The sequence below is a fragment of the Silurus aristotelis genome, assembly GCF_946808225.1.
Source record: "Silurus aristotelis genome assembly, chromosome: 13".
NCBI lineage: Eukaryota > Metazoa > Chordata > Actinopteri > Siluriformes > Siluridae > Silurus > Silurus aristotelis.
In genome coordinates this window covers 17,337,949-17,350,553 of record NC_139586.1, presented here as the reverse complement: position 1 = coordinate 17,350,553, position 12,605 = coordinate 17,337,949, and the positions used below count along the sequence as shown (strand labels likewise).

Genomic DNA, 12,605 nt, shown 5'->3' with positions numbered 1-12,605 from the left:
CAATGCATCTTGGACTAACAAAGCAAATTAACTTGTGTTAGTTCTACTTCTCTATGGAAATGTGCTTTGAGACTGAGATCCAAATCGAGATTTTATTTTTTTAATGACTACATTACAAAAACAATCGAATATAAGCCAAGACCAAATTAGTAAGAAAATATGGAAGGACAACGTGGGTGACTGGAACAGTATGTATTACAAAAGATGAATGGACAGAAAAGTATGTATGGAGTCTCCTCAGATCAAATTCAAAACAAATACAGTATGTACATGGTGGTAGTCAAAAATGGTAACATAAAACACCAGTGAGATATCTAGTATTAATTGTCTTTTTTAATAGCCTTAAACTAATCATAAATGGCTAAACATTAAAGGGTAAATGCGGTTACCACTTGAATATAGTATTTTTGTATCCAAACCTTGTTTGAACCCGGAGGAATAATGTAAAGCTCTCAACATTTACTTAGTTTGCGCTTTAGTGTAAATGATGAATTGGTTACTATTTTGTAAAAAGAACCAAAAAAATCCATTCAAAATGGAGAAATTAAACTGCAAAATTAATTTAATATTTATACGTCATTGTACACATTGACATACAAACCTTAAAGGTACCTACAGTTATACACAATGTACTAGTTATATGGGAGCTATACTATATATGCAGAGGTTTATTTAGAGCTGGGTCTAATCTAGGTCAAATATTTAAATACATTTTTAGGGTTATTATTAGACTTAGATTATATAATAAAATAGATTCATTCTATTAATAATCCATATTGCTATTAGAACAAGTGCATTTATATAAACCTGTGATTTACCTTGCATCTGGAACTCCAGATACTGCTAGTATAAATAATGAATCACCTTCTGTCCAATCAGAGATCAAGAGATTTTGACATTCAATCAACTACTTATTACAAAGCATGTGATACATTCATTTGTAAAATTGTGTGTTTCTGTTTACAATGTTGGCAGATTATTCTTCAATAAAAATAAAGAGTTTCCTTAACTGCATCTAGAATACAGCCTTTTTATATAAAGGGAATAGTTAATGTGTTACGTGCATGACATTCAAACATTAAAAAAATTGAAACGAATAATAAGATAGCAAGTATATTGCCAGCATATTAAACACTGCAAATTTGGTTGTATTTAACAATAGGATTATTGATTCACTCTCAGTATTTAGCAGCTTACAAAATAGCTCTTGATCCAACACATGCTATTTTTGAGATTTTGATTATTTTTAGTGTATATCCCTTCTTCAAACGTTTCTTTTGCACACAGCATGAAGATGTACAGAAGTCATAATATATGAATTTATTAAGATATTGATTGAGGTAATAAAACTGTTTCTGCACAGGATATAATCTAATACATATACACACACAATCAGGTGAAAATGAGGTAAAATCACGTTTGCTAACTTCCCTGTTGAAAAGAAGATATGCTGATGGTAGACCATTTATTGGCTACAATTACAGCCCACTTTACTATCAGTCCTTGAGATGTAGTGTCATGTTTATGTATTTATTATTGGCCTTGAATGGCTTTCCATGGTTCCATACAACTTACCGCTATTATAAGGAAATAAAAATGGCCTTGCTGATTCTCTACCACATTAGCATATTTCCCTCATTCATCTGCTTACCTCTTCAAGAGCCCAGAGAGAATCCACTAAAGGTTTGATCTTCTTCTTATTGTAGAGAAAAAGCAATTTGTCGACAGTGGCCTTTACACGGCCGCAGCCTCCCTGCTTAAAAAGGAGACTGAGCAGCGAAAATCCAGCCATGACTTTGTTTTCTTCATAGAGTTTAATGGGGTTAACCTTCTCCACCTGCCACCACTGCAGATTAAAGCAAAAAACAAAACAAGGGCCATGCAGTGAACAGGTGGTATTTAAATCAACCAAGTGAGGAATAAACGGCAGTCCAAGTAACACTTACAGATTTGGCGAAGGTGAAGAAACTTTTTGTCTCGCCTGTTACCATGTTCGAAGAGCCTACAAGTACAAAAGTTAAAACGTTAAAGCTTCCAACAGAAATCATGCTTTGAAGAAATAACTGACACATGGGATTTCATTCAGATTTACATTAATACACTTGTCTCAGCAGTCACCATGATGAATTCATTTGTGATGCAGCAATATGTGTTTGTCAGCCCTGACAGCTTCCATGCCAATTAAAAATGCTTCATGATAAAAGATGAAACTGAGGAATTCTTAATTATTAATTAACTCTATGAATTAGCTATAATTCCTTATTTGCAATTGATCATGATTAAATATTTTAATCGCTTGACAGACACACACACACACACACACACACACACACACACACACACATATATATATATATTTATCATTGTTAATGATAGAGAATATTTAATTTAATCATTAAATAATCAGAACTTTCTTATTAAAAGAATCAGTCTTTGTCAAATGGCATAGTTTTATTCATTTTTAACTCTTTTCCAAGCATTAAATGATGCATTGGTATGCAAGCGTTGTCACACCCTAAGAACAAAATTAAAAAAGGAAGAAATATCCAGTGAAGCAGCCACACATTTATCATGTTAGGTTTCATCATAAAGTAAAACAAAAAAAGAGAAAAATTTATATATACATGTATGTGTGTGTGTGTGTGTGTGTGTGTGGGTGTGTTTGTGTGTGTGTGTGTGTGTGTGTGTGTGTGTGTGTGTGTGTGTGTGTGTGTGTGTGTGTGTGTGTGTGTGTGTTATAACTCTTTCCATAATTCATAATCTTTCTATAATCCTTTCTCCTATTCAAAAACATTAGAAAATTCAAACACTTAAATGCATCTATGATTTACTGAAAAAATACCAACCATAAAGGATGTATGTGCCGAGGGGCTTCAGGAGGCTCAAACCTTTCCCCGTGTTCTCACCACACAGACAATCAAGAACAATGTCCACTCCTTCAGGAGAGACCCTGAGAAGCAGATAAGATCATCATTACTGTTAACCTAATCATTTTAACAAGAAAAACATCCAGATCGATACTGATATCAGGTATCATTAGCAGGGGTGGACGAAGTACACAAACCATGTACTTGATATACTTGATATATAAAGTACTATGATATATTATGGCAGTAATGTCCTATTATTATTTTTGTCATAAGGCATAATCAACTCAGTTTATGTGAAAAGACTCTATTCTTATTTTTAGCACAAATAAGGTTGCTCTCAAAATTATTCCTCTCAAAATGTTCTGCTTGCTGTTAAACTGAAGCTAAACTGTGTGTTCGTGCTAAGTAGATACTAGAGGTCAACCGATTGATCGGCCGGTCGATTAATCAGGGCGATTACTCCCAAAACACACACAAAATTTTTTTTTATTATACGTCATTGGCCGATTGTACTGCAAATTAGGCCGATTATTAGGCAGGCGCATCTGACGCCAAACCGTGCGCTTACGTTCTGCGCTTGCGTGAGGGAACGTCATTCTCTCATACAAACAGGTGGCAGTAGTTTGTATTTGGTATCCGAACAGGGAAACCAGAAAAGCTAGAAGTGTGAATATATAAAGTGAGCAGCGTTTCCACATGCCGCGATTATCATTAACGGGTTTATGTCCTTTATTTTCACTAATGGCTGCAAAGTTACAAAGACAAGAACAAGAATGACAACAAGTCTGTTCCGTTTTTATTTTCTCACGCGTTCATTCGATAAGTTAAATAGCTATTCAGAGTTCTCTTTCTCGCCAAAGAGCTCCGCCGCTGAGTCGACATACAGAAAAACAGCTGACGCTGTTCGACCAGAGCCAACAGTGCAGAACAAAACTAAACCCGACCGACACTTGACCCCCCGACATTCCCCAAAGGCCCACCGTCAGCTTGATGTGTCCCGGGCTTTAAATTCTTATTCTTCCTTTCTTCACATCCTTTTTGGAGAGAGGATGTGAATAACATTAGGAGACAGAATGAGAATAACATTAGGAGAGAGAATGAGAATAACATTAGGAAAGAGAAAGAGAATAACATTAGGAGAGAGAAAGAGAATAACATTAGGAGAGAGAATGAGAATAACATTAGGAGAGAGAAAGAGAATAACATTAGGAAAGAGAAAGAGAATAACATTAGGAGAGAGAAAGAGAATAACATTAGGAAAGAGAATGAGAATAACAGTAGGAGAGAGAAAGAGAATAACATTAGGAGAGAGAATGAGAATAACATTAGGAGAAAGAATGAGAATAACATTAGGAGAGAGAATGAGAATAACATTAGGAGAGAGAATGAGAATAACAGTAGGAGAGAGAAAGAGAATAACATTAGGAGAGAGAATGAGAATAACATTAGGAGAGAGAATGAGAATAACATTAGGAGAGAGAATGAGAATAACATTAGGAGAGAGAATGAGAATAACATTAGGAGAGAGAATGAGAATAACAGTAGGAGAGAGAAAGAGAATAACATTAGGAGAGAGAATGAGAATAACATTAGGAGAGAGAATGAGAATAACATTAGGAGAGAGAATGAGAATAACATTAGGAGAGAGAATGAGAATAACAGTAGGAGAGAGAAAGAGAATAACATTAGGAGAGAGAATGAGAATAACATTAGGAGAGAGAATGAGAATAACATTAGGAGAGAGAATGAGAATAACAGTAGGAAAAGGATTAGAGAAAATTTTTGGAACTGTATAGTTTAGGCTACAGGGGGTCTCGGGTACCAAAACCTGGTAACAAGTGCAGTGATTGGAGGATTGTGGTGTTAGATAGATGATTAATTCAAGCATTTATCTGTATCATGTCTTAATAATTATCTGTTAGATTTTATGAGATGAAGTAAAAATCAAAATAAGAAAATTGGCCAAACATATTGGCCAAAAAAAATCGCCATTATATATTGCCAATCGGCTGCTATGATTTCTAAATCTCTAGTAGATGCCACCAAGCGGCAATAAAAAACAACGTTCAAAACACAACATGCGCTCTACGCTGATTGGTCGCTTGCTGTGCGCTCGACCAGTTCAGGTTTTATCCACTCATATATAAAAAGGAAAGACTGATTTACCAAAAGTAAGATATTTGATTTTGAAATGTAGTTAAAGTAAAAGTTTACCCAAATAGAAATACTTCATTAAAGTACAGACCCACGAGAAACCCCCTTAAGTACAGTAACAAACTACGTTTACTTCCTTACTGTCCACCACTGATAGAGATCATTTCAGTTCTGCGAGCACTGACTACTGAGATACATGCACCAACTCCCTCGCTCATGAACTTGTCTACACTTTACAAATTGAAGTGCAATTCATGACACTGTGCTGAGATTTAGTATTCTCCCTGCACTCTTTCAATTTGAGGATACTGTTTGAATGCCATAACAAAGAACAGCATGAACAAAAGCTAAATAAAATGTCATCATTAAAAAAAAATTTGCTTTTCGCATCATTATGAATATAGATGAAACAAAATCAGAATTATAGTATCAATGCATAGATTATTTTTACGTAAATTATGTTGTTCTTCTCCTAATTATACTTCTAGTTTTGGTCCCATTGTCCAACAGTCAGCTTGTCTGATGTTCAAGACTGAACATTTCTTAATGGTAAATCCAAAAAAACAAGACAAGCTGAAAAGCATGAGAACCATACCATTAAAATGAAGTGGTCTCAGGGCTTTTTCTTTTCTGCTCGGCTGTTCAGGCCGCCTGCATTGTGGCCTTGTGATGCCCAAAGTCTCACCTATTGTAAGGGCTGACTTGAAAGAGCAATTTAATTTCGCTTTTCTCCTGATCCTGAGTGGAATGTGCGGCTAGCGAGATGAAAGGAGTATTAATCTCTGCTCTCCTACTCGTTTTACTTCGATTTATTAGCACTCGAATGTGCACAAGGGCTTTATCCGAGCTATATCAATCAGCGCGTAAAGCTAAGCATGGATCTTGGGGTGTTCATATTGATCATATGGAGCACTAAGACTGCATTAGCTCGCCGCATGTCCTGCAGATCAGAAAGGATTCAATGAACGAATAAGAGAACAACTACTGTTGATATGCAAAGTAAAACAGTTCAGAAGGAAATCTGGCCGGCATGAAGTTATTTTTCTCCAAATCTGAAATCATATTAAGTAATGTCCAGGAAAAGTTCACTGCACACCAAGAGCTCAAGGCCTGTATGCGTGTGTGTGCTTTAAAGAGTGTTTTCGTGCTCCTCCTTCCATTAAAGCACTACAGTCGAGCAAAGTGTTGCCATGGAGACCGCAGCCACACAGATCCAGAGAAGGTAAACGTCTGCCTCCTCAGACCAGCGCTGTCCTCCGAGCGTGACCCACATTATCATATCCTGATCATCTGCACACTCTGTTCCTTTCTAAACTCACAATCTTTTTGCTCACATCACTTAAGATATTTTAGGAACCTAATTAACACCAAGTGATAAAAAAAAAAAAAAAAGCATCGGTCTGCTTACTTCCGAACTTCTGCTACATAGTCGAGGTTTCTGTCGAACAGGTGTGTGACAGAGTGTTGAATAGCTTCGTGTTTGAACGGAGACGCCGTGCCAAACACCGTGACGTTGGGGACGGTGGCGCACAACTGGGCAACGGCTTGACCCTAAAAACAAAACATACATAAATAAACAGGAGAGAGCTTCAGCATTATCACTGTCACTGAAGCGAATTGGATGTAACACAATAAGAGGAAATCTGTAGTAAAAAACTGAAAATGGCAATGCGGATTTGATTTAATTAAATGCCCATACATTTCTACCACAAATACAGGTACAACCCTGATGAAAGTGATCTGATTTTCGGTGCAGTAATATTGAATTATGAATCAGAAGCATGTGGAACAACACAGCACACAGCAGCACTGTCACCAAACTCCAGCTCTGCCAACATATGCACAGTGTCTTTCTTTTGACCAAATAAACTCCCTAATATGACGGTGTTGTTGCTTTCTTGATTCTGATTGGATAGAAAATGTGTAATGAACAACAAGAAAAAAATAATGATGTTATTATTAAAGAATTGATATGATGAATATTCTGTGAAATGTTTATTGAACATAGATAGAAGAAGTCTCTAGTCAGCTCTTCGTAACAATCACAGGCAAAGCTAAAGCTTGAAATTATCCTTATAACTTTTATATTATCCTTATAAAATTATAACTTTCTCTGTAACAGTACATTTTTTTAATTTAAGAATAAGAATAAGAATATGTGGAAATAGCTGTTATTACTAAAGTGATACCTGGAACTTGTTTGTACTGATCATCAACCTTAAATATAACTTCAAGTTATAAAAATGCCATTGTTCCCAGATTGTTACGTTCTAATAGACATAAAACACATTATAACTACAAAACACTACAGTAATGACATTCTTATATCTGTTTTTTCTTGGATGTGACAAAGTATGTTCCCATAACCACCACATGAATCATGTTATAAGCCTAAAATATTTAAATGATAAAAAATGATAAAATCTCACTATAGTCTTCTGTTATTATTATTATTATTATTATTATTTCTCTAGTGCTCTGGTTTCTATGTCCCTGTAATCATAACCCCAGTCTATGAGACTTACCACTCCCCCCCCTGCTGAGTGAACAAATACAGACATCCCCTCCCGGAGATTGGCCACTTCAAACAGCATCATGTATGCAGCCACAAAGTTCATAGAGAAAGCAGCTGCCTCGGGAAAAGTCATCTCATCAGGTATCTTATAAACCCAATCCTGCTGTGTGCATACCACCTCGGCCCAAGCATTGTAGTTCGTAAAAGCCATTACCCTGTCTCCAATCTGAAAGCACAAAAATAAAGAGAGAGTAATAAAATAAAATAAAATAAAAAGATTAGTAGCATCTCATTTGCAGATTAATTCTTTGTTGCTCAAAAAAGCACCCTACACTGGACCCTTGCTGTTGTAGTGTTCTTATATAATTCATTATAGGGTTCTCAAAAAAGACAATTAATGCATGCTTAAGGGAGTGTACCCACTATTAAATGTTGCATTATTTCAAGTAGTTTCAACTGAACTAAATCAGACAGCAAATTCACTAATTCACAGAAATCGTAGTTGTGTTTGTACACAGACGTCCATCATGCTCGACTCAGAGAACTGAGAGAACTATAGCGCTTAACAGATTGCAGATATTTGCTCGTAAGCTACTGATGGTACAAGGAATTAATGCAGATGGTGGATGATTATGGTGAGATCGTTTTATAGAGATAATATAAAATGGCAAGTTGTATCAATACATTTAGCACACGGTTGTTTGTGGGATCTACAGATAGTTAAGAGTTCCTAAACCTTCCTAAAGGGATTCTAATCGAAACCCTCTTTAGAGAACTCTCTGACTGGATGCTGCCTCTGATACAGACATGTTTTATAATGGTTCTGGTAGAGAGACAAACAAGCATGTGTGTCACATCCGTTTAGTTTCAGACAAGACTTATGTAGTAAACATCAATTTTCTCGTTTTCTTTATAAATAAATACTATTGCTATTGTCATGTGTTTTCAGCTATACAGGTTTATAGTTAGACATGCGAGTGCTTATGAAAGTCTACGATGTTACATACCTCAAAGCCTTTAGTATTTTCTCCCACAGCTTCCACTATTCCAGAACATTCAAAGCCAGGCACTAGAGGGGTTTTTGGAGGATTGTCGATATTTCCTTGACGTACCATGAGATCAAGAAAATTCAAGCCACTGTATTAGAAAAGAAAAGCCCTTCAGAATTGCAGAGATTACACAGGGATGTTTTTTTCTTTCAAGCTGGGAATGCAAAATGGTGCAGATAACAGTTTCCATTTTTAAAATGTCATTATTTATTTAATTGTATTTTTTTTCTTCCCCAAAAGCCACTGAAACTGAAATCAGTGACTCACAATCATCTTCATTATATCTAATTCATATTTTCTTATGCTGTTTGTACAAATGTAGCAGTATAGCCCAGAAGCTGAAATGGCTCATGTGAATCAGCATGTTCCAATATATTTGCACTTTTGCATCTTTAAATATATATATATATATATATATATATATATATATATATATATATATATATATATATATATATATATATATATATATATATATATATATATATTCAGACATATGGAAAAGTAACTATTCAAATATGATTCCATATTTCTTTCCATCTCGTTCCTCCTCATGCACCTGTTCATTATGGCAGTGTTCATGCAACATGTTGCTGGAAAGCGCACAGTCACATTTCTCCAAAAAAAAAAAAAAAAAAAAAAAATACAAATTGTAAAATAGTAAACAATAATAATAAAAAAAAAACCATATACAAAACGATAATTAAACAGGGTGTACCATGCTTTAACGCGAATTTTGACTTCTCCTTCTTGGGGTTCAGGCATGGCTTTCTTGGTCACTTTGAGTTTGTTTAGACCTCCAAAGCCTGAAAGCAGCACAGCGCGCATTTCCTTTGGATCCGGCGCATTCACGGCGCTCTCCGGCTCTTTAGCCCCGTTCTTCTCGATCATCTGCTCGGTTTCCTCCGCCGCCTCGGTGCCCTCCTTCGCCATCTCTGCGGGTGATCTAACGGTCCTCCAGCAGCTCTGGCGCGACTTCAGCTCTAACCGGGGAGAGGGGGCGCACCGGCTCAGCCTATTACCAGATTTACGGTAGACTACAAAGATACCGTAAAAAAGGTACACAAAGCGAATACAGACTTACACCCCAATACCCTTTTCTAGACGTCTGCTCAAAACATGTCTCTGAAACCAAATATAACAAAAAGTTCTAAATCGTTTATTTCTAACAATCTGCTTGGTTAACCTGTTGTGAAACGTGTTTTCCTTTTCACAAGCATTTCTACTGAAACTTCCGTATTTAATACCTTAAAAAAAATATATTGTTTTGCTACCATACATTTTTGTTTAAAGGTTTAACAATACAGTTTATTAAGTTACAAGAAGCCATGTATTCCTATCATGTACACATGCATTTCTACACACCTTCTTATTCACACCTTCTTCTCTATTCACAGGGTTTTCAACATTGTACAGTAATACTGAAGACATCAACATTATGACAACAAATATGAAATTATGTAGTCAACCCAGAATTTCATTTATATTTTAGATTATCCAAAGCATCCACCTTTTGCTTTGATGACCACTTTGCACACTCTTGGCATTCCCTCTGCCAGCCTTATAGAATTGTTTTCCAATAATCTTGAAGGAGTTAACAGAGGTGTTGAGTAATCGTTGGCTGCTTGTCCTTCACCCTAAAACCATTTTGTTTGGATTTATATTACTTACATTAAATAGAAAAATTTTTTCATTCATCATTATTCTTTTGGAAACAAATTGTACAAACCAGATGGGATGGCATTGTGTTGCAAAATGCGGTGGTAGCCATGCTGGTTAAGTGTGATCTCAAATTTGACTAAATCACCAACAATGTGTGAGTGTGCCAAGCTGTCATCAAAACTAATTGTAGCTACTTTGGACAATCTCAACTATAAAACATAGTCTGGGTTGTTTAACAGTTTTACTAAATAAATCCATACATGTTCCTTAGTAGTTTTTATGTATTTAGTATTAATGTGCAATATTGAAAATAATAAATATAAAGAAAACACTGTTGACTGGTACTGTACAACTGCATCAGCACAATGAAAAATAGTCATTAAAGCAAATATCTGCTACTACTTCTAAAACTACTGAGGGCTTATGTTCCTTACATAATTGTTATAGACTTTCAGTATTTAGGGTATAAACAGACACTTTGTGTGGACTGTCAGTAAAATACATATTTGCTCCAAAATAAAAATGAAATGAAAGAAGAAAGTCTGCTGAGCACAAAGGGTACCTCATTTGGCTCTATTAAGATCAATAGTGTCTGGATTAAAGGCTGCTTTTGAGTAACAAAATAAAATAAAATAAAAAATCAATGGAGACTTCCTTATTTTGTCAACAATCATTTTGGAAAAGCAGTCTTTTAGATTGTAATAAAGGAACAAAATAGGAATAAAACATGGCAACGGTGCAGTTTGATGTGATGATTTACTGAAACCATCCCATGTGCTCTTTCCAACAGAATATATTAAAATGGTCACGCTGTCCCCTACCACAAAAGCAATTTAACACAAACTAGTCATGCGCACACATCATTTTTATGTCTGATTGTAGCTATATTTAATGTTGATGGGCATCTGCAAAACTGTTATGTTCCTATTATCACTTTAATTTAGCATTATAGCACCTTTAACTGTCAACTATTGATCATTCAATAATTACTCTGTTTGCTTTCTCATAGTAAATATGTAAAAAATGCAGCTTTTCATGGGACTAAGTAATTGGAAATTCTCTTCAGTCTCAGTGCTGACCCCAAAAACTCAATTTAAAACAAAAAACTCTGTATCCTATATGTTGTTTTTTTTGCATGGCTCCTGTTAATCAGTTCTTTACATACATCAGTTTAACAGTTGGCTAGATTATCTTGAAGACAAACTCTGATAAATATCAAAGATTTAAGATGGTATTTATGAAGATTAGCATGACTAAGAAGTGTAATTCTGTGTCCATGAGTGTGCCTGGAAGGTGAAGGGTATCAGCAAATAAACTAATCATCTGAGTATTTCTGTACCAAAACCTGATGGCAGCATGATTTAAAGTTCCAGGTCTGCCAAGTACCCCTTTAAGGGAACATGTTCAATAGTGGAACCTAAGGACATTTTTTGCTTTAGTCTGCTATGACATTAAAATGTTGCAGTGGGAGGTATATCATGCATCTAGGGTGATGAAGGTAATGAGCAAAATTTCCCACTGCAATTTCAATGATTCAATATTCTGTGTATACCATTATTACTGTTCTTTTGGCTAAATGGTTGTTTAGTATTTAAAGATCTGCAGGATATGAGGAAAAAACATTGTTATGAAATTAGTGGCACCCTCATGTGATCAAACAAAAATGACACTTGACTGTATAAGACTGTAGAATGCACATTACTCATAATCTTACATTCCGGTGCTCATGTTAGTTCTCACTCTCCAGTGTTTTCTGTTGTTTTTAAGATTTATAATCACAATCTTGATTTTACAGAAATGAGGATGGGTTCCCTTTTAAGTCTGGTTCCTGTCAAAGTTTCTTCCTCATAAAATCTAAGGGAGTTTTTCCTTGCCATATTTGGCATGGCTTGCTCTTCTTCTTTTAGCTTCTCCCATTGGAAATCGCCACAGCGGCTCATCCGTCTCCACCTTGAACCAGTCTGTCGGTCCTACTGCACACTTCACTGCTGTCACTCTGTCCTCATACATGTCCTGACCACCCTCAAATACTTCTCTGCCACACCTGACATCCTCATACAATACCACAATTCAACTCCTGACCTTCTCTATACTTCTCCATCAACTTTCTCAAAGCAAATAATGTGTCTTTGCTGCTCTTCCTCAGGATGAAACCATACTGTTGCTCACAGATGGTCACCTCTTCTTTTAGACTGGCTTCCACTACTTTATAGTATTTCCCATAACTTTATGGTGTTACTGATCAACTTTATTCCCCTGTAGTTACTGATCAACTTTATTCCCCTGTAGTTACTGCAGGTCTGCACAGCACCCTTATTCTTAAAGATCGGTACCATCACACTTCTTCTCCATTCC

General features: G+C 35.8%; 1 protein-coding gene across 1 annotated transcript in view; it reads right to left on the bottom strand.

The window, feature by feature from the left end:
• The window catches only part of vat1l (vesicle amine transport 1-like), a 28,496-nt gene extending 18,879 nt beyond the window's left edge, over positions 1 to 9,617 (bottom strand). The window contains exons 1-7 of the mRNA XM_083558869.1: positions 9,307 to 9,617; positions 8,547 to 8,676; positions 7,550 to 7,765; positions 6,433 to 6,575; positions 2,847 to 2,950; positions 1,947 to 2,002; positions 1,652 to 1,846 (exon numbers count right to left, since the gene is read on the bottom strand). Of these exons, the coding sequence (XP_083414995.1) occupies positions 1,652 to 1,846; positions 1,947 to 2,002; positions 2,847 to 2,950; positions 6,433 to 6,575; positions 7,550 to 7,765; positions 8,547 to 8,676; positions 9,307 to 9,521 (1,059 nt within the window). The 5' untranslated portion in view covers positions 9,522 to 9,617. The remainder of the gene's footprint in view (positions 1 to 1,651; positions 1,847 to 1,946; positions 2,003 to 2,846; positions 2,951 to 6,432; positions 6,576 to 7,549; positions 7,766 to 8,546; positions 8,677 to 9,306) is intronic.
• Between the last annotated feature and the right edge of the window lie 2,988 nt (positions 9,618 to 12,605).